This window comes from Lepidochelys kempii, chromosome 3 (genome assembly GCF_965140265.1).
Source record: "Lepidochelys kempii isolate rLepKem1 chromosome 3, rLepKem1.hap2, whole genome shotgun sequence".
NCBI lineage: Eukaryota > Metazoa > Chordata > Testudines > Cheloniidae > Lepidochelys > Lepidochelys kempii.
This window is the reverse complement of record NC_133258.1, coordinates 11,856,420-11,884,049: the sequence shown is the minus strand read 5'-3', so window position 1 is coordinate 11,884,049 and position 27,630 is coordinate 11,856,420. Positions and strand designations below refer to the sequence as shown.

The 27,630-nt window shown below is 41.8% G+C and overlaps 1 protein-coding gene across 27 annotated transcripts in view; it reads right to left on the bottom strand.

Moving 5' to 3' along the window:
- Window positions 1–27,630, bottom strand: part of PKHD1 (PKHD1 ciliary IPT domain containing fibrocystin/polyductin) — a 467,199-nt gene that overhangs the window by 238,892 nt on the left and 200,677 nt on the right. For 26 of the 27 annotated variants that reach the window (XR_012157892.1, XR_012157891.1, XR_012157890.1 and 23 more), the window contains 8 exons: window positions 26,389–26,583; window positions 21,931–22,056; window positions 19,330–19,463; window positions 11,425–11,537; window positions 10,224–10,329; window positions 8,756–8,890; window positions 5,565–5,700; window positions 3,580–3,826 (listed from right to left, as the gene is read on the bottom strand). Coding sequence is in view for 20 of the 27 variants with exons in the window: in XM_073335719.1 (XP_073191820.1) it covers window positions 3,580–3,826; window positions 5,565–5,700; window positions 8,756–8,890; window positions 10,224–10,329; window positions 11,425–11,537; window positions 19,330–19,463; window positions 21,931–22,056; window positions 26,389–26,583 (1,192 nt within the window). In the remaining 7 variants the exon portion in view is untranslated. The remainder of the gene's footprint in view (window positions 1–3,579; window positions 3,827–5,564; window positions 5,701–8,755; window positions 8,891–10,223; window positions 10,330–11,424; window positions 11,538–19,329; window positions 19,464–21,930; window positions 22,057–26,388; window positions 26,584–27,630) is intronic. The other variant, XM_073335709.1, reaches the window with a different exon arrangement.

Here is a 27,630-nt window from a genome sequence, read left to right as displayed (position 1 = left end):
TTCACTTGCAGTGCAAAAAGAAAGAAGCAGGCTGGCAAGGAGAAGAGTATAATAGAATAGGGAGGGTAAATTCTGCACCTTAATCTGGATGGTGATTCTCAAGGAGAGAGACAACACATCATCTATTTTAGGTACTTACGTGGCCTCCATCACCATAATATCTGAGCACCTCTCAATCTTTAATGCATTTATCCTCGACACACCCCTATAAGCTATTATCCCCATTTTATAGATGGAGAATTGAGGCACAGAAAGGCTATGGCCCAGATTTTTAAAGGTATTTAGGTGTTGCAATGCTCAGCATTGCAATGCCTAACTGATTTAGGAGCCTAAATCTCATTTTCAAAAGGCATTTAGGCAGTTAGGAATCAAAATCCCATTGAGAGTCAATGGGATTTAAACTTCTGGGTCATTAAAAATCTGAGCCTAAGTGACTTGCGCAGGTTCACACTGGAAATCTGTGGAGGAGCAGAGAATTTAAGCAGGTCTCCAGTCCTAGGAAGTGCCCTAACCATTGAACCATCCTGTCCTCTAATTTATTTAGAATTTCTAAAGGCTTTTGGATTAAGTGCCTCATGAGATGCTATTGGGAACCTTTATATCTGAAGGCTGAGACATCCTGTTACAAAATAAAAAGTGGTATTCTCAATCAGGGATCTGAATGTGCTTTCCAAAAGATAACTCATTACCTGAGCTGCTCAAGGAAAAAAAAAGGAATGTTTGTTGTTTTTGTCAAAAAAAAATCTTTAAAACATTTTTTTTAAACAAATTGTGGTTTTTTTGTGAAAATTTTCATTTTGTTGAGAAGCCATTTTTCATCCAAGAAATAAAAAATGTGGAGAAAAGATCTTCGTCCAGCTCTAACAATTATCATAATCCCCTTTTTTCGATGGGGGCATAAGTGGCATAGAAAGTAGTTTGGTTTCCCCAATGTTAGTGGCAGTGGTCACTACAAAACCCAGGTCTCCTGACTCGGAATCCTCTGCTGCAACCACTAGACCACAGTGCAGTCAGCGGGAGTCATGTCCTGAGCAGGTGTAAAGATTTGGCCCAGGAAGAACAACATAATCAACTAAAATCATAGAGGTAGAATGTAATTCCCCAGAATAGTGGGGTTAGTTTGGCTACTCTTGTGAAAAGTGCCATGGACTCTTCAGTGATGAGTGGTGAGGACTTGGATTGGACATGTGCAGAACCACCGTGCTGGGGAATCAGTATAGTGTTGATTTAAAGGGTAGAGTGCCAGCTGCTACATTAACAACAGGCAACAGCCAGGTCTCTTATCTACCTAGACTATGTATCCTTACCCTACATTCATCATTGTAGTATCTGAGTGCCTTACAAACTCTAAGGGCTTGTGTGCCTTGGATCTGGAGGCGCCATTTCCAGTTCGGGTAGACATACCCACGCTAGCATGCTAATAATAGACGTGTAGCCGTGGCAGCACGAGTGGCAGATAGGCTAGGTGCCCAAGTACGCACCTATGGTTTCAGATGGGATCGTACTTGGGGCACCTACTCTGTCTCACTGCAGCTACACTGCTGTGGCTACTCGGCTGTTTTTCGCAAGTTAGCTCAATCAGAACTTAGTGCAGGGACGGCCACCTGAGCTGGAAATTACACCTGCAGTTCCAGCATAGACCTACTCAAAGAGTTAACACATTAACTGAATTCTACGCACCCCACAGTCAGTAGGCTTTTGTCTTAGGTTTGTCTATGGGGTCCAGGTCAGGGAAATGGGTTTTACATTTCTGTCTGGAGGTGGTGGGACTCTAAGCTCTGCCAGGAGTGAAGCCACAAGGGATTTACCAAGAAAACTCTGTTTCCCACGAACACCCTTGAGGATGGTATATGCTTTATTCCAGTGGCTTATTCCCTTGCTGTAACAGGAATTCATAATCATGCAGAGTGAGGAAAGACCCAGTGGTGAGCTGGAGCCGGTTCGCACCGGTTCGCTAGAAACGGTTGTTAAATTTAGAAGCCCTTTTAGAACCGGTTGTTCCGTGAGGGACAACCGGTTCTAAAAGGGCTTCTAAATTTAACCGGCCCAAAGTGGCGCCTTAGGCACCAACTCTATGGTCAGGGGAGAGGGGTGGATGGGGCAGGGGTCCGGGGGGGCGGGCAGCATCAAGGAACGTGGGGGGGTTAGATGGGGCAGGAGTCCCGGGGGGGAGGGAGTGGGCAACGACCCCCTCATGGGGTGAGGAGGAACCAGTTGTTAAGATTTTGGCAGCTCATCACTGGAAAGACCCACAGGGAGCTAGGACCAGTCCCAGAAATAGCTTTGAAGATGAGAACTACAAACTCTGTTCTCAATGCGGAGCATAGGAGCTGCTGTGAGATTAGCTGGTCATTCTGGCTGAGTAAGGGGACTGAGTACTGACCTAGCCTAACCCTGTTTAGCTAGTGAGGTCTGATGGGAATCCCCATGCAAGGTGCTTTAGCACCTCATGGCAAGAGAAGGAAAGTTTATACAACAGGGTTGCCTGCCTTAGCAGGGGACTTGATTTGATGACACAGAAGGCACCTTCCAGTCCTATGTTTCTATGAAGCAGGGACATGAAAGGTTACATAAATCCTAATGGTGTCAGCAAGAAAGACACAACAGAAATAGAATTCCAGAAATTAATCTATTGTAAAGGGTTTTTTTTTTGTTAATTAAATAAATCAGCGTACTTAATCCTGCATCGTGGCAGGGGGTCAGACTACATGACCCTTGCGGTCCCTTCTAAGCCTGTGATTCTAATACCCCGTAGAAACAGCAGGCTGCTGATCCAATGGTAGCTCAGCCTGTGTGACCATGAAATGCTGGCTCCAATATTAATAGTATTATATGAATCTGAAAGTTCATTAAATCAACATGGAAAATGAATTAGATGGAACTGAAGTGAGTTTGCCAGGGATAGGTATAATCAGCCATTACCTTCAGAACAATCCACACTTGGGGAGCTCTTCAGGGAAAAAATTGTAAGAACATTCTCCTTGGTTTGAATCTAATGTAATTCAAACTTTTTTCTTTAATCCTCCATTACTTGTGATTGTCTTTATTGTCTAAAAATATCTGGTGGAGGCCAGAAATCTGGGTTCAATTCCCATTTCTGCCATAAACTCTATGACCTTGGGCAAATCATTTAGGCCAAAAGTGTCCACTAGTTTTGGCTACCTCAGTTTCAGGGCCCATCTTGAGATGCACAGAGGCCTGATTCTCATTTACACTAAGACCCGTTTACACCACTCTGACAGTGTGGAGGACTGTACAAGTGGTGGAAGTTACAACTACATCCACTTTAAGGCCCCTCTGCACTGCCAGAGTTATGGGAAGGGACTGCAGAATAAATGAGAATCAGGTTTTTAATGTCCAACCTTGCCCTTGGACAAGCTCAGCTTTTACAGCTATAGAAACCAAAATAATAAGGGTAAGTGATTTGCCTAGGACCAGAGAGAGAGGCCGTGGAAGAGCTGGGATTAATCTGAGTCTTCCTTAGTTCCAGAACTGTGCCCAGACCTGATACCTCTTCCCAATATGGAACATAAAAGCCCAGGCCAGACCTGAGCTTGCAAAGATGTAATTGCTACTTACAAACCAATAGACATACGGTGAAAAATAACATCCCTTCCACAAACACTCCCCCTGGCAGCATGACTGAAGTTAGCACTGGCCACGCAGGAAGCTGAAAGTGTGTCCATAGAAGCAAGGAGGTGACTTCCTTCCTGTCCTGTGAGGGAGCCATCCAGATCTTCGAGGATGGCCGAATGGGGAAATGGGAATGACGCCTGGTTGGGTGAATTCAGGAATGCCAACCGTTCAGCTCTCACTGTAAATCCACCTGGGGAAACAAGCAACCATTCAGAAATGCAACATCACACCTTTGTCTGACTGGGGGTGCAGGGGCACTACCTACTCCCCCTTCCCCCCCGCACCATCCCCACCCGGTGAACAAGGGGTTAACCTCAACTGAGTTTCCTGTCAGAGAAATGGCTGCTTGGGACAGAAAGGGGAGCCTGCAGGCCTCCACACCCTGGGTCTGCGGTGTGGCTGGTCACATACCTCACATGTTATTGGTTCTACCTACTGACTGGATAATGAAATATTTTAAACAGAAGAATCATAACCAGATGGGAAGCATGGTCATAGGAATGGCCTTACTGCATAGACCCAAGATCCACCTAGTCCAGTATCCTTACCTCTAACAGGCCTTTTGATTCGAGCACTGGATTCAGATGCAGCAGTAACAGTAGGTTGGCCCCAAACTAACATAATCAAATAGGCTCATAACTACATACACACACACACCCCCCTGGCCCAGGACCCAAAGCAAACAAAACATAGCACTTTTGTTCACTAGTCACTGTTTGTTAATATAGGACCTTCCTTTTGCACAGCTGAAGTTGCTTTGGGGGCAGATTTTGCCCTCCTGGTGCCATTTGATCTCCATTGCTGAATTATTTTTCACCATTTTTATACGAAAGTGTATGGTTTTATATAGTTTATAATTACACATACACACATATTTAACAGTTAATTGCAGTTGGAACGTTCTTCAAAGAGCCTTTGGGTAGCTCCTGAAAACTCAGTATAATTCTTCGTTTACATACATTATCTCAGGCAAATTCACCTAAGATTTAGGGTGGCCTGAGGTACAACCTTGTTGGAATTCTATGAGGATGGGTTGCAGTGATTAAAGAATATGCCACTATGTTGAAGTATTACCCCCCCCCGAAAAAGGAATATTAACAAATTAATGTGTTAATCGCTATCCTTACATCCCAATGGGGCTTCTGAATAATTGTCCCAAACTCAGAGAAATAGGAAAATTAAATCATGGTTGGGAAAAAAAACCACCTTCATCTGAAATCTATGCAGCATTCATGTCTGTCAGTTTAATAGCCCAGCTCTTCCAGGTAGAGAATCCATGAGCAGCATCTGCACCCAGAGCCCCAGACAGGGGTGAGCGCACTGCAGTAAGGGGCTGGCAAGGCAGCAAAAAGGCTGTAAGGAGATACCCATGCGTCAGCCCACCAGTGATATCAGAACACTGAGGACTACTTTCAAAAGCACCCTAATGAACACGTATGTGTCCAAGGGATGGAGTTATAATGCTCCCTCCTAAAATTATGGCCCACAGCTGGCCCAGATTACCAGAGCCGCATAAGACAGGTGTTGATTTGCAGGACAGCTACATTAAGTTTTTCTATGACCCTCCTTCCCACAGCATCTGAGCACCTCAAAATTTTTAATGGGTTTATCCTCACAACACCACTCCGAGACAGGGAAGTGCTATTACCCTATTTCATAGAGGGGAAACTGAGGTACAAAGAGACTAGGTAACTTGTCCAAAGTCATACAGGAAGTCTGTGGAAATGCAATGAATTGAACCCAGATCTCGTGAGTCCCAAGGCAGTGCCCTAGTCAGTGGATCATCCTTCCTCTGGGATACAGGCAGCAAACTCTAGCGATGCCTCTCGGTGAAAGAAACAAAATCACAAGGGCAACACCAATCTTTACAGAACTCCAGGATTTTTCAGACTCTGCTATGTCAGAGCATCAGTGTAAATGTAACTTACCCTGGCCTTGGTAACAGCCAGAACAGGTGCTGATTGCAGTGCAAGTGCTAATATCGAAGTTCATGAAAGATGTACTGGAAACCAACAGTTCATGCCTTTGGGGAGTTTTCAGCCCTGCTGACATACAGCTACTGTCCTGCAAGATGAAAGTAAAGAGCACAGCCGAACACATCAGCATTTGCGTCTCCCGAGTGAAATAAGCCCAGGGTCCAGATCCTCAGCTGCTGCAAATTGATGTAGCTCCTTTGAAGTCCACAAAGCTGGGACCAATTTACACCATCTGAGGACCTGGTCCAGGCTGTCCAATATATTCACAACAAAACTTGGAAGCACACAAAGGATGGAAAATCAGAAAGCAAATAAATATGGAGAAAGAAGAAAAGATAAGGGTGAAAAAAACAAAACCAAAAAACTTAGGCAAAGAGGCAAAAAACATGACCAGAAAGAGAAAATGGACAGAAACAAAATGACAGTAGCTCTTCCAGGACATAGCACACAGAGACATGGGGGTAGCTGGTCCCATCTCCCAGTCCATGTGCTGCTGCTGGGAGCAATCGTAGGCACAGAGATGGTGGGGAGAGTGGAAGAGGAACTGGCATGACCCCATCTGCTGATGTTGGTTTGGGGCCCACCCACTATCCTGGAAGGACCCTCATCAGCAGGAAAGCACAACCAAAGCCCTACACAAACATTGTATCAAGGAACTTTAAACACATGAATCAAAAATGCAATTTAAAGGTACTCTATAGCAACAGGATTCTTTTAATTAGCCATTAAAGATGGCATTGTCCCTTTAAGAGACAGGGGCTCTGCCATTTCCCTTGAGCCCTCCCCAAGGAGGGAATTTGGAGATTCTCTAGGTGAAGAACTTGGTTCCAAGTCAGTACTGAGCTAGCCTCAACATGGGGTTCCACAGACCAGACAGATTTAAATCTTCGAATGTTTTTTTCCTACCTACTTTTTGCTTTATTTATGTCCATCCCATCACCCCCAATTATATCCCTTTGCTTCACATTGTACAAGCTGTTTCCTTTCTTAATGTTTTCACCCTTCAAATATTTTTAGAAGACTGTTTCACTCTTTCTTCCTCCCCAAACATGCATCACCTGCCTTGGACAATCTGTCTTTGCCAGAAGTTAACGGTTTCTTTTACATGCAATGCATATGCATCTGGTTCACTGACTGAAAAATGCAAAGGCTCTGATCCAAAGCCCACTGAAGTTAACGGGAGCCTTTTTGTTGACTTCCGTCAGGCCCAGATACTACAGCACTAAAAGACTGAGGACTCAATTTCAATTTTCCTAATATTTCCAAAAATAATAATCTGCTTGCAAGGCACCCCTTTAAAAAACAAAACAGCTGGCAGAGCAGAATAGCCAATGTTCCTGTTAAATTCATGTCACAAAGTTTTAATTGATGTTAAAGAGACATCATTATTAAAGGGAGAATTACATAAATTAAGATGTAAATGATGACAAGGCGACTCTTATCATGAGATAATCAAAGATAATCACACCCTTGGGGGCCAGTGAGGAACAACACACAGCTGAGCGCCTCTACTTCTCTTAACATGTAAAGCCCTGGAGTTCTCTGGATCCTGTAACAACACAGAGAGCCATCCCTTCCAGTCTGAGAGCAATTCACTGTACAGCTAGAAGATTAGTTGTTTGGGGCCGTAGCTTTATTTGAGCTCTGTACTCCTTATGGATCAATCCACTACATTAAAATGCTGTCTTCCCCGGGCTTATAAATTAGCCTTTTAAAAAATATATCCATCAGCCAATCAGATTGGCAATGTACCCCAAGCAATTCAGTAAGCTGAGCTAGAAACCAGAGCAGAAAAATATGAAAAAGAAAGCTGTGGACAGCTGTTGATAAGATTCTATTATTAATTAAACTGTTTGCATTCCAGTACCACACAGAAGACTCAGTCAGGCAGGGATCTTATTGTACGAGATGTTGCACAAGCACATAGTGAGGGAAGATACAATTTACTGTCATAAATAATAACAGTTAGCACATGATCATATTTTTCATCTTCAAATATGACTTAATTCTCAGAGCCCCAGTGTGAAACACTGATTTACAGAGTGAGGAATCAGGACAGAAAGGTTAAAAAATATTGCCCAAAAGATTACAAGGGGTATCAGTGTCAGGACTGGAATTGTGTACCCGAGTCCCAAACTTGTGCTCAGGCCACTAGACTAAATTTTTCAGTGACACCCGGTTATATGCTGGCTGGGCATTTTTGTAAAAGGTTAAAACTAAAGATGGTTAGAGCTGGTCAAAATATTATCAACAGAACAGTTTTCCATCAACAACTGAATTTAGTTTAAATCTAAATGTTTCACAGGAATGCGTCAATTTTTGACTAATCAAAAAAAATCAAAATATTTCACTTCAGCAGGGTCAAAATCTGTCATTTTTTATACCGTTAAATGTTTCATTTCAAAAGTGTCATTTCAATTCCTTCCGTTTAGTCTGTTATACTCTATTAAAATATTAATTTTGATACAATATTTAATATTATGTGTATACAACCTAAGTTTAAGAATTTAAACAAATGTCAAATGAAATGTTTCGATGGTCTCAAATCAACATTTCTGAATTTTTTTTCTGTGGGAAATTTCAGCTTTTGACTCCAAATTGGACTTAAAAAAAAAAAATTGGAATTTCCCACAGAATGGAAATTCTGTCTCTGGCTCAGTTTTAGTTTTTGTGTTTGGATAGAGCTTGTACTTGGATATACAGTAAAACCTGTAGAACCTGGTATGTGAAAAGTGACATTATAACTAGTTTTATAACCTTATTGTACTTCCCTCTACTACCATCCTAAAATAGAGGCAGCTAATATTATGAAACCACTGACTTGGAAGGGTAATGTTGCTGGCACACTTCCCTCTCATTCAGTACCAAAATGGTGCCCTTGCATGGTATTAGGGGCATTGCGCTGCTGGAGTGTTGTTTTTCAGGTGGAATGGAAGAAACGTAGGCCCTTATTATTTGAGTTATGGAGGTTTCTCAAAGCTCAGAGATTAAGTGAAGTTGGCACTGAGAAAACAACTAAATCTTCTGGAGAAGCTGGCTTTTGTATTTCCTTCTGTTGGGTCTGATACTAGTCTGTAAGAAGGACCGTTTTAAAATAGACTGGGCTGAAGAAGCAGAATGAAAACAGCTATTGGAGTTCTTACCTTTTGACCAAGGTGTCCAAGTAATAAGCTGTTAGCAATAGTGGTGTTTCCAAGGCTTTCCACGATGTCAATTCCAAAATCTTTGCAAGCATAGATCTGGAAATTTCGGAGTTCCAGGTTGCGGCTGCTAAAAATCTATTTAAAAATAATAATAATAATAAATACAGAAAAGTTCTGTGGATCATTATTATCCTTTCACCACTGTGTAGCAGAAGAGGGAGATTGTCAAAGGCACAAACAGAAGTTGAGCATCTAATTTATCTTTGAAAAGCTCACCCTTAATTCTTTATTCCTGTTTACAAGGATTCAAAAAAATAACAGGTTATTTCCACGTTGATACAAAAACTGCACTGGAAAAATGAGACTAAATAGTCAGCAATATCCAGGGTTGAAGATGCAGTAAAGACTATTTTTGTAATTATTGAAGAGAGCAATAGCTAAAGAAGACAAGGGGGGAAAAGATGTATCATAAAGAGGCATTCCTTGAAGGTAATCAAGGTACTTTTTACAACCACATGATTATGGGAAGATAGCTCCCAGTGGGTAGCACATTCAAGGAACACAAAATAAACCTCATTATTATGATGCGGTGGGGCAATAAGGTACAAAGAATAATAAATTGGGTGGTTTGGCAGCCTGGCTATCTGAGTCAGCATGACGGATAAAAGGTCACCAAAATTGGAAAACACTGGTCAACTTTATGTTGTTTCATACAAGTAAACATTTCCAGAACCAGCAAATTCCATTTTAGGATGTTGAAAAATTCAGCAGTATACAGAGAAGAGCCACAGAAAGGATTTGAGACTAGAAACATGCCTTACAGAGACTTTAGGAGCTCAATCCCTTTAGGTTATGAAAGAGAAAGTTAAGAGATGACTTGATCACAGCCTATAAGTACCTATATGGGAAGAAGGTATTAGATACTATAAGGCTCTTTAGTCTAGCAGCCAAAGGCATACCTAGATTCAATGGCTGGCAACTGAAGCTAGACAAATTCAGACTAGACATAAATGCACATTTTTCACAATGAGGATAATTAACCATTGAAAGAATTAACCAAGGCATGGTGGTGGATTTTCCATCATTTAGAATCTTTAAAATTAGCATGAATGTCCTAAAAGGTCTGATCTAGTTCCACCACAAGACATTGGGACTGATGCAGGAATTACTGGGTTAAATCTGGCCTGTATTATGCTGGAAGTCAGACTAGATCAGTGGTTTTCAACCTGTGGTCCACAGACCCCTAGGGGTCTGCAGACTATGCCTAAGATTTCCAAAGGGTCCCTACCTCCACTCAAAATTTTTTAGGGGTCCACAAATGAAAAAAGGTTGAAAACCATTGAACTGGATGATCACAGTGGTCCCTTCTGCAGTACCAACTGACCAAAGTGGGTACAGAGGAGCTGCACCTTTGAGGATTACATTGAAGTGTCCTGAACTACCAAAATACAATTAAAACCAATTATACCTGAACCCCGCCTTGATTTCTCCAGGCTGTGAAGCTCTGGAACAGAACTGGGCCCAGGCCATCTACACGTTTTGGCTGGTATTCTGGATACACCAGGAGACCATACCTGTGTAAGAAGAAAAATGAAGGAAGAGAATGCCCAACTTTCTTTCTGTATATTTATTTATGTGTAGGTTTTTCTATTACACTTATCATGGTATCTTAGTGCCCAAGCCTGCACTAGCTCTCTGCATCGGCACATTTATTCAGAAATAAAGAGGTTTTGTACTCAAATATTATATATATATATATATATATATATATATACACACATCTAACAATCCTTGTCCAGAAGTAGTTCTCTCAAACTCATGACATTTCTCTTGCAAGTGCCTCCAGAATTTGCCACAAGAGGGCTAATGCTCAGGCTGAGACAAGACAGCTATGTACTCTCACCATCCATCAAACTCTGGCCAACTTTGCTGCCTCTGAACTAATTGGATCCAGATAGAAAGTCCCTTACAATTTGGAATTCAACAACGTAAGGGTGAGTTTTGATTCCAACAGTGCCAAAGTTTGGGTGTTTCTGCACGCAACAATTTTGGTTTGACCAGTTGGAGGGTTTCTATCTAGATCATGGTTCAAACTTCCTGAAGTTTTAAGCATGTGAATAATCCCATTTCTATTCAGTAAAGCACTTAGTCACATGCTTGTATTTAAGCATGTCCTTAAAGTTAAGCATATAAGCACCTGCTTAAGTGTTTTGCTGAATAAGGATGGGATTACTCACAGGCTTGAAGTTAGGCAGGTGATTAAGTGCTTTGCTAATTCGAAGCCTTAAATCTACAGGGATCACTTCATCTGGTACTGAAATGCAGCACCTCTGGGGTGAAATGCATCAGCTGTTAACAATACACATGAAGACTACACAATAGTTTAGGACAGGAAATGAAAAGGGATGTGTCTAATTGAAACTTGAAATGGAAACTATTTACAGATAATCCATGAGAAATAAACCAAACTGAATCGTTATCAGATGACTTCTTTCTGCTGTGGAAAAATCCTTTTATAGATCAGAGAAGATTTTAAATGAACACAAAGCTCTGAAGCTATATTTAAAGGGACAGAGCCTAATTATCTATTTCAATTAATGGGGGGAAAATACTTAAGCAATTCATACTATTGAAAAAAAAAATCTTTAGCAAAGGGAATCCCCAAATACCTTGTGCAGGAATGGGCTGTGTTCTTACTGAAGGCAAGAAGAGGAGTTTGTGATGGTCCCTCAGGCGAGAGATGAAAGAAATAGCCATAACCAGCGGCACACACTGTATTAGCCTGCAGACAAGCATGCACTACAGTTAGAAAAGATTCCTGGCAATTAAAAGCTTTGTTTTTAAAATCACTTTGGGCCAAGCCCTCTAGTCCTATGCCTTTAACTTACATAGTTCTCCTAAGTGCTTTAGAAGAGCTAACTATTTATTTATTATTATTAATTTATTATTATTGAAATCAGTGCAAATTCTGCCAAGTACATACTACAGCATCCTCACTCCTGCTTTCTTTCTCACCCAGGGCCACTCTCCACCCTCAAGCCATGCAATAGTATCTGGCAGACAAGCAGGCATATCATATAGCACCTCAAGTTCCATTCTGATCTGTAAATTCCACAAAATTCCAGGTTGGCTAAAATTTCTTGTTCACTGAACATTATTTTATACATAAGTGGGCTGATTAAATCTTGGTCTACCAATTTCTGTCTTTCTCAACATGTATATTTTTCCATGCAAAAACAAACAAACACTAGAGTTAATGCAACACTAGAGTTGAGATATTGAGCAGAACATGCAGAATTAAGGGTTAACGGACAAATGATTTGTCAATGGTTGGAAGCTGAAGCTAAACACGTTCAAACTAGAGACAAAGGACGGGGTTTTTTTTTTAATCAGTGAGGTTATTAACTACTGGAAGAAGTGACTAAGGACACGGTGGATTCTCCAGCACTCAAAGTCTTTAAATCAAGACTGGGTATCTTTCGAAAAGATATGCTACAGCTCAAAACAGAAGATCCAGGCTTGATGTAGAAATTGTTGGCTGAGGTTCTCTGGTCTGTGCTATGCAGGAGGTCAAACTAGAAGTCATAATGGTCTCTTCTGGCCTTAAAGTTATGAGTTTATTAAATAAGTGAGTAGGGAGTGGATTATGCAGGGATATAAGCAATGGGATAAGGAACTTTTCAACGCCAGCAGTGAAATCCTGTCCCATTGAAGCCAATGGGAGTTTTGCAATTGATTTCAAAGGAGACAGGAGTTTATCCTAATCATAATTCAGATCTGCTCTGTGTTGGCAGTGGCCAAAATCAGTTGTCATTAGATGGTGTCAATCGTCATGGTGTTTTTATGTGGACACTTTTCCACTAGGACCTCCAACTCACTTCGCAAAGGTCACCGGTCAGCCTTAAAATGGTAATGAGTAATGACCCTAATCAAAGCCACACCAGTGACCCAGAGGTGAAAGGCTCCATATTCCATTGCCAGTCTCCTGACCCTGTTAGTTCCCTGCAGTCGTGATCTTTGACATCTTTCAAAAAACAAAAGGATATCAATGTCCAAAGCATTGCCTTATCTCCCATCTTGCAGAGCTGCAACAATTTAGAACATGCTACCCAATACAGATCCCTTTCCCTTAAAAAAATGCTTCTGCAGTCAAGTCACAGTATTCTAGGATCTTTTACTTGCAATTGTGCATTCCACAGAAGATTCATAAGGAAAAACTGCACATTTATTCAGGCAGCCAGTGGCTTGAAGGCAGCGGTTTTAAGCAGGCAGGGAATTTTGTGTGGAAATCAATTTTTTGTGAAGTCAGTGTATTACGGACATCCATGCAATCAAAATTCCAGAGAGAAATTAATTGCCAGTGTATGCCAGATCCCTGAAGGTGTGCATCTGAAGTCACTGGAATAAAATCCAGTCAATGTTTTAAGTGCCTTTTAACTGATAATGTAACTATTTCCATGAATACCTTAGGATGAACAGTGATGGTCCTTTAAAGCTCTGCTTCCTCTTCTCCCCACCAATAAAATACAACACTGAAGGCGTTTCGAGCACTATTCCCCAATGCCAAAGCCCATGAGAATGCAGCAAGTTGTCCTAATGGGTCTATGCAGCAAGCATTCACATTGCAGTAGGTCTCAGAAAGTGCCATGGTAGGGAAGCAATGGTGGGCAATTCTTAAAGGCAGAGGGTGACCAATGGCCAATAGTCTCCCCAATAGTCTCCCCAGTGGCCAATAGTTTGGGAGTTGGCTAGTTCAGATGATATTGGTAAGGAGCTAAGGAACCTTTCATCAGCAACAGTGAATTCCACTGAATGCGTCCGATGAAGTGAGTTGTAGCTCACGAAAGCTTACACTCAAATAAATTTGTTAGTCTCCAAGGTGCCACAAGTACTCAAGTTACTACTAGACAGCTGTTTGGTGAGCTAGGTGCAATTGTTGATGTCCATCCATTTTCTGGTGTTCAGGAGACCACAGCCACAAAAAGATACCTCTAAGCACTAATTTGTATCCCTGTGCTAAGGCAAGAGGCTAAGGACTGAATAAGCATAGAGAATAAGTTGCCTTCTTGTGTTAAAGGAACTCCCTCCATGTTGGAGCTGATGCGCGCTGGAGAGGTACCTGTTCCGAGGATAAAGAGAGGTCTTCATTCTCCAGGGTTGTCAATGCACTAAAACCACAGAGAAGTACAGGCCCAATTCTCCTCATCTGGATGCAAAATAGAAGTAGGTATACTGAAGCTAATGGAATTACTTTGGGGTAAATGAGGAATTCTTTAATGGCTGATTCTGTATGTACCCTGATTCACACAAAGTGACTGAAAACGATTGTGATGTTACGAACAACAGGATTAGGACTTCAAATGAGGAAGGAGCTGCAGGAACTGCTGAACTGCTGTAATGGGACCTGGCCCAGACTCTTTTCTCAGTTTCACTGGGATAACTGAAACGATGGGACTACACTGGTTGTGGCAAATCTGGAGTAACTGAGATTAGAATCTGGTTCCAGATGTTCAGGAATAATAAACGGGGGATGATAAAAAACAGAAAATGCATGTTCTGTAGAAGCAGAATTGTTTGTAGACATAATGTTGATTTTCTAAGTCCTTCAGGAGGCAACAGCAGTTTCATAGAATCATAGAATATTAGGGCTGGAAGGGGACCTCAGGAGGTCATCTAGTCCAACCCCCCTGCTCAAAGCAGGACCAATCCCCAACTAAATCATCCCAGCCAGGGTTTTGTCAAGCCTGACCTTAAAAACCTCTAAGGAAGGAGATTCCACCACCTCCCTAGATAACCCATTCCAGTGCTTCACCACCCTCCTAGTGAAAAAGTTTTTCCCAATATCCAACCTAAACCTCCCCCACTGCAACTTGAGACCATTACTCCTCGTTCTGTCATCTGCTACCACTGAGAACAGTCTAGATCCATCCTCTTTGGAACCCCCTTTCAGGTAGTTGAAAACAGCTATCAAATCACCCCTCATTCTTCTCTTCTGCAGACTAAACAATCCCAGTTCCCTCAGCCTCTCCTCATAAATCATGTGTTCCAGTCCCCTAATCATTTTTGTTGCCCTCCACTAGACGCTTTCCAATTTTTCCACATCCTTCTTGTAGTGTGGGGCCCAAAACTGGACACAGTACTCCAGATGAGGCCTCACCAATGTCAAAGAGAGAGGAATGATCACGTCCCTCGATATTCTGGCAATGCCCCTACTTATACAGCCCAAAATGCCATTAGCCTTCTTTGCAACAAGGGCACACTGACTCATATCCAGCTTCTCGTCCACTGCAACCCCTAGGTCCTTTTCTGCAGAACTGCTGCCTAGCCATTCGGTCCCAGTCTGTAGCGGTGCCTGGGATTCTTCCGTCCTAAGTGCAGGACTCTGTACTTGTCCTTGTTGAACCTTGTCAGATTTCTTTGGGCCCAATCCTCTAATTTCTCTAGGGCCCTCTGTATACTATCCGTACCCTCCAGCGTATCTACCACTCCTCCCAGTTTAGTGTCATCTGCAAACTTGCTGAGGGTGCAGTCCGCGCCATCCTCCAGATCATTAATGAAGATATTGAACAAAACCGGCCATAGAACCGACCCTTGGGGCACTCCGCTTGATATCGGCTGCCAACTAGACATGGAGCCAGTGATCACTACATAATGCAAGTCTAGTGACTTATGAGGAGAGGATGAGGGAACCGGTCTTATTTAGTCTGCAGAAAAGAAGAGTGAGGGGGGATTTGATAGCAGCCTTCAACTATCTGAAGGGGGGTTTCAAAGAAGATGGCTCTAGACTGTTCTCAGTGGTGGCAGATGACAGAACAAGGAACAAAGGTCTCAAGTTGCAGTGGAGGAGGTCTAGGTTGGATATTAGGAAAAACGATTTCACTAGAAGCATGATGAAGCACTGGAATGGGTTACCTAGGGAAGTGGTAGAATCTCCATCCTTAGAGGTTTTTAAGGCCCGGCTTGACAAAGTCCTGGCTGGGATGATTTAGCTGGGGTTGGTCCTGCTTTGAGCAGGGGGTTAGACTAGACGACCTCCTGGTCTCTTCCAACCCTAATCTTCTATGATTCTATGAAGTGTAAAAGTAAAATTAGGCAGGCCAAAAATAATTTGAAGAGCAAATAGCAAAAGACACAAAAACTAACAGCAACAACAACAAAAAATTAAGTACATCAGAAGCAGGAAGCCTGCCAAACCATCAGTAGGTCCACTGGATGACCAAAATGCTAAAAGAAGACAAGGCCAATGCAGAGAAGCTAAATTAATTATTTGCATCGGTCTTCACTGCAGAGGATGAGAGGGAGTTTCCCACACCTGGGCCATTCTTTTTAGATACATATTGGAGGAATTGTCTCATACTGAGGCGTCCATATAGGAGGTTTTCGAACAAACTGATGAATTAAACGGTAATTAGTCACCAGGACCAGATTATATCCACCCAAAAGTTATACAGGAACTCATATATGAAACTCCACAACTACTAACTGTGGTATATAAACTACCACTTAAATCAGCCTCTGTACCAGATGATTGGAGGGTAGCTAGTGTAATGCTGATTTTTAAAAAGACTCCAGAGGCAATCCTGGCAATTGCAGACTGGTAAGCCTAACTTCAGAAACAGGCAAATTGGTTGAAACTGTTGTAAAGAACAAAATTATCAGACACATAGATGAACAACATATATTGGGGAAGAGTTGGCTTTTGTAAAGAAAAATCATGCCTCACCAATCTATGAGAATTCTTTGAGGAGGCCACCAAGCATGTGGACAAGGGTGATCCAGTTGACACTGTGTACTTAAACTTTCAGAAAACTTTTGACAAGGTCCCACACCAAAAAGCTCTTAAGCAATGTAAGCAAACATGGGATAAAAGGCAAGGTACTCTCATGGATCAATAACTGATTAAAAGATAGGAAACAAAGATAGGAACAAATGTTCCGTTTTCACAATGGAAAAGGTTAATAGCAGGGTCCGGCAAGGATCTGCATTGAGACCTGTACTCTTCAATATATTCATAAGCGATCTGAAAAAAAGGGTAAATGGAGAGGGGGCATTTTTACAGATGATATTAAATTACTCAAGATAATTAAGTCCAAAGAGGACTGTGAGAAGTTACAACGGGATCTTACTAATCTGGGTGATGTGGCAATAAAATGGCAGATGAAATTCAGTGTAGGTAAGTACAAAGTACTGTACACTGGAAAAAATAATCTCAACTCTACATACAAAATGATGGGGTCTAAATTAACTGTCACCGCTCAATAAAAAGATCTTGGAGTCATTGTGGCTAGTTCTCTGAAAACATCTGCTCAATGTGCAGGGGCAGTCAAAAAGCTAACAAACTGTTAGGAAACACTAGGAAAGGGATAGATAATAAAACAGAAAATATCAGAAATGTCATGCTCTAAATCCAGGGTACATCCACACCTTGGATACTGCACGCAGTTCTGGTCACCCCATCTCAAAAAATATGTATTAGAATTGGAAAAGGTACCGAGAAGGGCAACAACAATGATTAGGGGCATGAACAGCTTCCATAGTAGGAGAGGTTAAAAAGACTAGGACCGTTCAGCTCAGGAAAGCGATGACTAAAAATGGAGATGACAGAGGCCTATAAAATCATGCCTGGGGTGGAGAAAGTGAATAAGGACGTGTTATTTACTCCTTCTCATAACACAAGAACCAAGAGTCACCTAATGAAATTAATAGACAGCAGGTTTAAAACAATCATAACAAAGTACTTCTTCACACAACGCACAGTCCACCCACGGAACTTGTTGTCAGGGGTTGTTGTGAAGACCAAGGTTATAACAGTGTTCAAAAAAAAATTTAGATAAATTCATGGAGGAGAGATCCATCAGTGGCTATTAGCCAAAATGGTCAGAGATGCAACCCCATCCTCTGGGTGTCCCTAAATCTCTAACTGACCGAAGCTGGAATTGGAATATCAAGGGATGGATCACTCAATAATTGCCCTATTCTGTGTATTCCCTCTGAAGCATCTGCTACTGGTCACTGTTGGAAGACTAGATGCTGGGCTAGACAGACCACTGGTCTGACCCAGGATGGTCATTCTTATGAACCCTCATGAAGTGCAGATGCCTAAACTGATTAACTTCAAGAGCCTAGTGCTGTGGCTAAAATCCTTCCTTCCCTCCCTGCAGTTCAGCACTTCTACTTTTTATATTAGGGTAGAGTTTGAAGGCCCCAAGTGAGATTAGGCACCATACAGGCACATAATAGGAGACTGTCCCTAACCCCAAAAGCCTACAAATATATTGTGGTCTTTTCTACAGTGACCATGTCTTTCCTTTTTTTTTTTTTTGTCAAGTACTTCTGGGTGCTGTACAATAATAAATACCCCTACTAATAATGTAGATAAAGGGAGGTATATTCCTCGTTTTCTTTTAGACTTCAGTATCCTCCTGTTGCAATGCCTTATATGCCCATCCCCTTAGATGGCAGCTCACAATGGAGATTGCAATGAGCATCTGCTATGCCACCCACACTGGCTTGCAGAGGACAGGCCCCAGTAGTTTTTACCCCAGTGGCTGGTTACATGTCCATGGCCTCAACTTGTGAATAGATCTCTGAATTTCTATTATAGCACATGAGCTAAACAAATGTGTTGAAAACTGACTGAGTTAGCTTCACAAGTACATTGACAGGTAAATGTAGCAAGCCCTTTAACAGCTGAACCATTGGTACTGAGTCAGACAGCTCTAGGCTATGCCAATGTACAACTGTGTAGATCTCTCTGTGTTTAGAGGCCCTGAAGTCATGCTACTCTGCCTACATTTTTAAAAAACATAATAGATGCCTCCACTATATTCTCTAAAGTGGCCTGTAAAGTTGGGTATATGCCCTGCAGGGAATTAAATCGTAGTTCTCTCTTTATTCTCAGGCAAACTTGTCAAGAGAGTAACAGAGGAAACCTGTTGGTCTGTTTCTCACCTTCAAAGTTAGGTGCAACTCTTTGAGGAGCAGAGAGTGAAGAGGAAATCATGTCCTCATATGTAGTTCCTCGTTGGTTTCAGTTTCTATGGATTGGCAGTCCTTGAGTTTTTTCTTGAGTTTCGGGTAGAAATTCAGGTGGAATTCACTTGAAACTGTGGAATTGTATTTGGTTTGCCATCCAGATCAGGAAAAACTGAATTTTTTAAAGTTTGATGGAAACAATAAAACTGGTCCAGAATTGATCAGATCTCGGCCTAGGTTTTTTGGCAAAATTTTGTGCGCCTTCTGATGAACCCAAGATGACTTTGGACTTTGTAACGAAACATAAAAAGCTTGGAAGTTACATAGGGACTGGAGTTTTGTTGCAAACATTTTACACCGTATGTATGTGAGAGAAAGAGAGAGATTATGTGGGTGGGTGTGAGTGTGTGTTTATGTATAGAGACAGAGACTATTATTAGGGAATATATCATTGTGCACTTGTATTACTATCCTGTTTCAGTAACCATCCTTATTAAAACTCACTCAGTAAGTGAACAACCCGTGTTTGGGTCACCCTGAGAAGCATATTTCAGACCAATCTTTTGTTCTTGGATACAGTGTTGTTTTTTTACCCTTACCTCTACCTGGTTAGCCGGAGCCCTGATGTAGATCCCTGCTGGTGATAATGTTTCTATGTTGGAAAGTCCATCTGTTCCAGAAAGGCCAATCACTGTGTTGTGACTGACTTCATTCCCCTCTTCCAACCACCCTCCTAAAATATAATCAGAGGCACAAATTCATCAAATACAGTCCAACAGTCAACACCCATGCAGATCACATATTATTCTCTCGGTGTTATTCCCCACCTATAGTGTTGTGCAAGGCACTGTGCGCTGATTGGCTGCAGCTCTTCACCATAGAGGTGGCTGCCTTTCTGCAGTGCTGTACTTGTACTGTTTGCAAAGCACGCTGGAATCTATGTTACGCCACAGAGAGAAAGCTGAGAGTGGGGCAGGGTCAATTTAACATGGCAGGGGTCTAAATATCAGGGGTGAAAATTATTACTGGGGTGCATAATTGAAAGATCAGATAATTTCCACAGGATGGAGAGGGAACTGTTGTTATTAATTTGTACTATGGTTGTGCCAAGAGGCCAGAACCAAGATCAGAGCCTCTTGTGCTAGGCACTGTACAAACACAGAGTAAGACAGTCTGTGCCCCGAAGAGTTTAGAATCTAAACAGAGAAGACAGACAATGGTTAGGAAGAAGAGATATTATGATACACATTGTACAGATGGGGAATGGAGGCACAGAGAGATGGAGGTGAGTTGCCTAAATTCACCCTGTGACAGAGCCAGGAGTTAAACCCCAAATCTCCTGAGTTCCCACCCAATGCCTTAACCATGTAAACAGAAAGATTAAAAACACATCATGCAATCATGTACCAAAGTGCCTTGGGTTTTCACTTGTTGTTGTTTTATTTTGGTCGGTGTTGGTTTTTTGGTTGTTTTTTTTTTTGGTTTTGGGTTGTTTCTTTGTTTTGTTTTTTGAGTGATGAACTAGACAATGGGCAGAAGACAACAACGGAGCCACCACTCACAGCAGCACACATGCCCCCTGCCTGCAGTAATTGGGTCCCCAAAACGGCATGCATCGTGAATTGGCACAGAAAGGAAAGGAAAGAAAAGCACCCTAACCTCTATCCTAAGGAAATGCCAGCCATCATCTATCTGGAAAATGGCAAGCCCTATCCAAGGAACATGCAAGTCAACCTCACCCTTCCTTTTCAAGACATATGGTTCTTGCTAGGGATAACATATGCCAACGTTCCCTCCAATTCTTCCCTGGACACAGATACCCTCCCCCATATTAACCACCCTAAATTCAAGCTGATCTCCAAAAAATATATATATGCTTAGAGTTTGGGGCTTTATTTTTTCACACATCATGCAACCTCTATGGCATTTACCTTGGAACTAGATCCTGCTGAGAAATATTTCCTTTTCAGATTGTATTTATTTCAATCACAGCCATTATGAGAGCAAAAGTAGGATTGTACACTAGTGCTTTGACAGTCATACAGGTTTGAAAGGAGGCATAAAAAGTCTTGGCTTCCAGGCCGGGATCTTGTTTGCCAATTAAAGTTTAAGCCCAGAGCAACTTTTTATGACTGTCCTGCAAAATCCTAGCAAATAGGGGTTTAAATGAAATCATTGAGAGATTTCAATTCTAGAGCAGAAAACAGGCAGCTATAATAAATATGCCTTTACAGGTAACAAAATGATATATAAATTCATCTTTCAGACCCTCTGGAGCTACTGACATTGAAGCCATTAAAGACGTCTTGAGGATACAAAGTATTCAGCCCGAAATTTCTGAGGACACATTTAGTTCAGCCCAGAGATTGGAAAGTCAGAATTATGTCTCAGCATGAATGATGGGAGGAACGGATTTCCAAATTAAGACCTGGACAGGTTGAGCTCTGCACCTGTTTATAGTCAAAGTGCTTTCAGTGGGACTCTAGTCAAGCGAAAGGCCTGCATGTGTGCACTGGATTGCAGGGTTGGGGCCTAAGGCTTTTGTTTGTTTGTTTAAATTTAAATTGCTGTTTCTCATCCATGACTGGCGGCAGCCAAAACTAAAGTGATATCATGACCTACTCAGGCAGTATGGAATGCCTGTGGAACAGGCTGCAGACCAATCTCCAGCTTGCTTTAATGGTAGATAGGAGAGAGATTTTGATTTTCAATATTTTTATTGTCTCAAATCAGTCAAGTACTTAAGCCTGTGCTTGACTTTAAACATGTGCTATCATCCTATTGTTTTCAATGTCACCTGATCAACACTAATGGGAAGTATGTGCTTAGGTGAATCAGGGCTATAAATATTACGTCATAGAGTTCTTTCCATGACAGGTGAATCAGATTTTTTTTTTTAAAAAAAATCTCTATCTACTGTTAGATTGTAAAGAAAAGAGGTGGTGCAGGAGAGAAGTACCAATAGGACTGAACAAGCTCCATGCTGGTCATAAGAAATGGACCCAAGGCATATATGGTTACAAGAAAACAGGTCCTCAGCATCTGCATGAGGAAGTTGGAGAGTGATATACAGGATTCCACAAGACTAGTGCCAGAGAACATGAATCGAACCTTCTTCCGCCCAAGGAAGTTTCGATTAACTGTACCCTTGGCATAAAGAGCCACGTATAGGTTGATTGAAAATCCTCTGCTTCACTTACCCAGTAGAATCCCATGACCTAAAATGTTATAGAAAACATTATTGTCCACTCTTAACTCTGAGATCCTCGACAGACTGAGTCCCCGACCAAAGGAATCCCACACTGAGCAACCGCGAATGTAAGAATCTGGAAAGAAAAGGGTAGTGTCAGAGGAAAGCAGGAACATAACTCCAAGTTGCCTCCGTTAAAGGTGAGGTTTTTGTACAAGATGTTATTCATCAACTCTGATGCTGCTTGGTTCATCCAATTTGCTGTGATGCTCCGATGAGACAGATCACAATTTAAGCTGTTCACCCAAATTTTGCAATTTTTACTAACCTGCAAGTATTGCTTATATGATGAATTTTACCCCCTCAGCCCTCAAATGATTTCCAACGGGTAGAATGTTTGCAACATTGTGACATTGAATCACAACATAACGAGGTTTTAAATCAGCATCATAACATTGCAAAGTAATGTGGCATCGTGCTTAGACAAAGCTATCACATTTTCTATGTCGTCACTATATTAAGTGAATTTGCATCACAACAATGTCATGCAAGTGAGGTTTTTTTCTATACGACAAACTTTGAAATGTGGCCAGTTTAGCACAATCACACAAGAAGCTGAACATATGCCATCCAGTGATTTGCAAAGCAAGAATAAAAATGTCATTACACTGTAAGAGATCTTTTATATGTAACCCAGTAAGCCATGTGCAAATTAGCAGACATGACTAAGGACAGGCCAGTGTGGGCTACATGCCAGGACAAAGGCAAAGCTTTCTCAGCTGATGTTCATATCCCGGACTTGATCTAGCTCCCTTTGACACCAATGGAAAGACTCCCATTGGCATGAACAGGAGTTGGAGGGTCCCTACAACCATCACCAGACTTTACTCGCAGTCTGCAGTAGTGATGGACAAACCCTAAAAGACTGATATTCCAAGTTAATTAAACCTCCCCCATGAGACTACAGTGGGGGAGGTCTAGGTTGGATATTAGGAAACACTATTTCACTAGAAGGGTGGTGAAGCACTGAAATGGGTTACCTAGGGAGGTGGTGGAATCTCCATCCTTAGAGGTTTTTAAGGCCCGGCTTGACAAAACCCTGGTTGGGATGATTTAATGTGAGTTGGTCCTGCTTTGAGCAGGGGATTGGACTAGATGACCTCCTGAGATCTCTTCCAATCCTAATATTCTATGTTCTATGAATTCTATGATTCTACAAAGTTTGGCTAGGAATATCATGAGAACCAACTTTACCCATGAGCTTTCCAGCTCTTCCTGCTTTCCAATTGCTGGACTGAAACTAATGAAATAGGTTTCAGAGTAACAGCCGTGTTAGTCTGTATTCACAAAAAGAAAGGGAGTACTTGTGGCACCTTAGAGACTAACCAATTTATTTGAGCATAAGCTTTCGTGAGTTACAGCTGCATCCAATGAAGTGAGCTGTAGCTCACAAAAGCTTATGCTCAAATAAATTGGTTAGTCTCTATTTGAGCATAAGCTTTTGAGAGCTACAGCTCACTTCATTGGATGCAGCTGTAACTCACGAAAGCTTATGCTCAAATAAATTGGTTAGTCTCTATGGTGCCACAAGTACTCCTTTTCTTTTAATGAAATAGGCTCATTCTTAGTATTTTACTTCTGTTTCCAGTGCTGGCCAGCCCATGATTACACAGAGAAGCAACAAAAATGAAATATAATTTGAGGCAGGCTGCTAGGCAGAGGGGAAAAACAACTAAATATCTTAAAACCTTCAACAAGATTCATTAGGGGTTGAGTTCTAGGAATGGATAAAACAATGTGGATTTCCTATTTAATCGAATCACCTCTAGTCCAAAACACATTTCATGGAGCACAGAAAGAGGCCCCTAAATACAAAATTTGGTTTGGTTTGGAATGTGGATTTTGAAGAAAACAGAATCATAGAATTATAGAACTGGAAGGGACCTCGAGAGGTCATCTAGTCCAGTCCCCTGCACTCATGTCAGGACTATATTATCTAGACCATTCCTGACGAGGGTTTGTCTAACCTGCTCTAAAAAATATCCAATCATGGAGATTCCACAACCTCCCTAGGCAATTTATGCCAGTGCTTAACCACCCTGACAGTTAGGAAGTTTTTCCTATTGTCCAACCTACATCTCCCTTGCTGCAATTTAAGCCCATTGCTGCTTCTCCTACTCTCAGAGGTTAAGAAAAAACATTTTTCTTCCTCCTCCTTGTAACAACCTTTTACATACTTGAAAACTTATGTCCCCTCTCAGTCTTCTCTTTTCCAGACTAAACAAACCCAATTTTTTCAATCTTCCCTCATAGATCATGTTTTCTAGACCTTTAATCATTTTTGTTGCTCTTCCCTGGACTCTCTCCAATTTGTCCACATCCTTCCAGAAATGTGGCACCCAGAACTGGACACAATACTCCAGTGGAGGCCTAATCAGCGCAGAGTAGAGTGGAAGAATTACTTCTCCTGTCTTGCTTACACCACTCCTGCTAATACATCCCAGAATGACGTTCGCTTTTTTTGCAACAGTGTTACACTGTTGACTCATATTTAGCTTGTGGTCCACTATGACCCCCAGATCCTTTTCCGCAGTACTCCTTCCTAGGCAGTCATTTCCCATTTTGCATGTGTGTAACTGATTGTTCCTTCCTGAATGGAGTACTTTGCATTTGTCCTTACTGAATTTCATCCTATTTACTTCAGACTATTTCTCAAGTTTGTTCAGATCATTTTGAACTTTAATCCTATCCCCCAAAGCACTTGCAATTCCTCCCAGCGTGGTATCATCCACAAACTTTATAATTGTACTGTGTATGCCATTATCTAAATCACTGATGAAGATATTGAACAGAACTGGACCCAGAACTGCTCCCTGCAGGACTCCACTGATTATGCCCTTCCAGCATGACTCTGAACCACTCATAACTCTCTGGGAATGGTTTTCCAACCAGTTTTGCATTCACCTTATAGTAGCTCCATCCAGGTTGCATTTCCCTAGTTTATTTATGAGAAGGTCATGCGGGACAGTATCAAAAGCTTTACTAAAATCAAGATATACCATGTCTCCTGCTTCCTCCCTGTCCACAAGGCTTGTTACCCTGTCATAGAAAGCTATCAGGTTGGTTTGACAGAATTTGTTTTTGACAAATCCATACTGACTGTTACTTATCATCTTATTATCTTCTAGATGTTTGCAAATTGATTGCTTAATTATTTGCTCCATTATCTTTCCAGGTTCAGAAGTTAAGCTGACTGGTCTGTAATTCCCTGGGTTGTCCTTATTTCCCTTTTTATAGATGGGCACTATATTTGCCCTTTTCCAGTCTTCTGGAATCTCTCCCATCTTCCATGACTTCTCAAAGAAAATCGCTAATGGCTCAGATATCTACTCAGCCAACTCCTTGAGTATTCTAGGATGCATTTCATCAGGCCTTGGTGACTTTAAGACATCTAATTTGTCCAAGTAATCTTGTTCTTTCCCTTTTTTAGCCTCTTCTGATCCTACCTCATTTTCACTGTCATTCAATATGTTAGATGTCCCATCACCACCAACCTTCTTGGTGAAAACCAAAACAAAGAAGTCATTAAGCAACTCTGCCATTTCCACATTTTCTGTTATTATTCCCCCCAACCCCGCCCCTACTCACTGAGTAACAGACCTACCCTGTCCTTGTTCTTCCTCTTGCTTCTAATGTGTTTGTATAATGTTTTCTTGTTACCTTTTATGTCTCTAGCTAGTTTGATCTTGTTTTGTGCCTTGACCTTTCTAATTTTGTCCCTACATTCTCGTGTTATTTGTTTATATTCATCCTTTGTAATTTGACCTAGTTTCCCCTTTTTATAGGGCTCTTTTTTGAGTTTTAGATCACTGAAGATCTCCTGGTTAAGCCAGGGTGGTCTCTTGCCATACTTCCTATCTTTCCTATGCAGTGGGAAAGTTTGCTCTTGTGCCCTTAACAATGTCTCTTTGAAAAACTGTCAGCTGTCTTCTATTGTTTTTAGACTTGCTTCCCATGTGATCTTACCTACCAACTCCCTGAGTTTTCTAAAGTCTGCCTTCTTGAAATCCATTGTCTTTATTGTGCTGTTCTCCCTCCTCCCATTCCTTCGAATCATGAACTCTACCATTTTATAATCACTTTCATGCCCCAAGTTCAATCAGTTGAGTCTTGATTCATGGTATTTCTTGGGCCTATCTCCGATCTATAATAATAACCAATAGCACCTATTTATTATATAGCATTTTTTATCAATAGATCCCAAGGCACTTCACAGTCTTTAGCGTCTCTACCGTGACTATACCCCTGAGAGCTTGGACAGTGCTATTGTACCCATTTCACAGATGAGGAGCTGAAGCACAGAGAGGCTAAGTGACTTGGCTGAGTTCAGAGAGGAAGTTGGTGGCAGAGCGGGTAATTGAACCAAGGTCTCCCAAGTGCTAGACAAGGGCCCTAAACAGTCTCTCACCAGTCATAAGGGCATCCCCGGCAACGGTCAGTGCGCTCAGGTGGTGCTGGAATGCTTGGCCCACATGCTGGAATTGAACGCCTTCCAAACGGATGCGACTGTCCTCACCCTGGAAAGCTTGCACAATAACAACGGCCCCCATGTCCCGGGATCCTAGCATCCTCTCGCTCTTCTTGTACAGACATACCGAGGCATCTGAAATACAGCAGAGAGAGTCTGTCAACGGCACAGCTCCACAGTGACTCTATGTTCCATGCAAAGTCCTAAGCCATGCCTTTCCATGCATAAGAGCTGATCCTTTTTAGAGGGACGTATATTGAAACCCACAGGAAGCTGAAGTCATTTTATGCTTCGGTAAGCTCCTTCTGTTCAGTTCTAAATAGATCTGTGCCTGGGAAAGATGACTTTGACATTGATTTACTTTGGGTCAGATTCGTGAAAAGGCAATTGGGCATGGATGTATTTGAATTAAACTGCAATGAGAACACTTCAAAATTCTTTATGAACATCAGCTCTTCACAGTACCTCTCGGAGGTGTAAGTAAGGACTATTACCCCCACCTGGCAAGTGGGGAAAATGAGACACAGAGGTTAAGTAGCAACTTGCTCAGGGTCAAAGATGGAAGCAGGGCTCCGTGACTGGCACTCAGATCACACCTCTCTCTTGTTGGCAGAGGTTAGAGAGGATTGAAATGGGCATTGAGTATGAACAATCCCCGTGCTCCTAGAGATGGCTCTTCCACGTCAGACATGAGGCACACAGGTGGGTAGCATATGGAGATTTGTACTACCACTCCCCAGGCTGTGCCTGTTCTGAGGTTAGAGAGAGAATTTCAATCTCCGACACTGTCCGGTCACTTTTAACAGCACTATTTTATTTATTTTATTTTATTTTTAAGACAGAAATGTAACAACAAAATCCCACGGTGACGCTGGCAACCAAGGTGCCAGCTCATGCCAGAGCCGCAGGGCAATTCACCTGCGTAGTAGTATAGATCAAAGTGGCTAGTAAATGTAGAAGAGTGTATTTGGTGCTTAAACTTCATGAAAACGAGTGGGATGTTACGTGCATTGTTTTCACTTATCTGTATCCCGCAAACATGTACATTGCATTCACCCCTGTAACTAAGTAACCCATCAAATGAGAAAGAAGCCTTGTGCAATTCAAACAAAGAACTTTAACAGAAAAGAGCTCATTTAGAAGCAAGTGGGCATTGTGTGTGATGATCGGAGGTCAAAGACT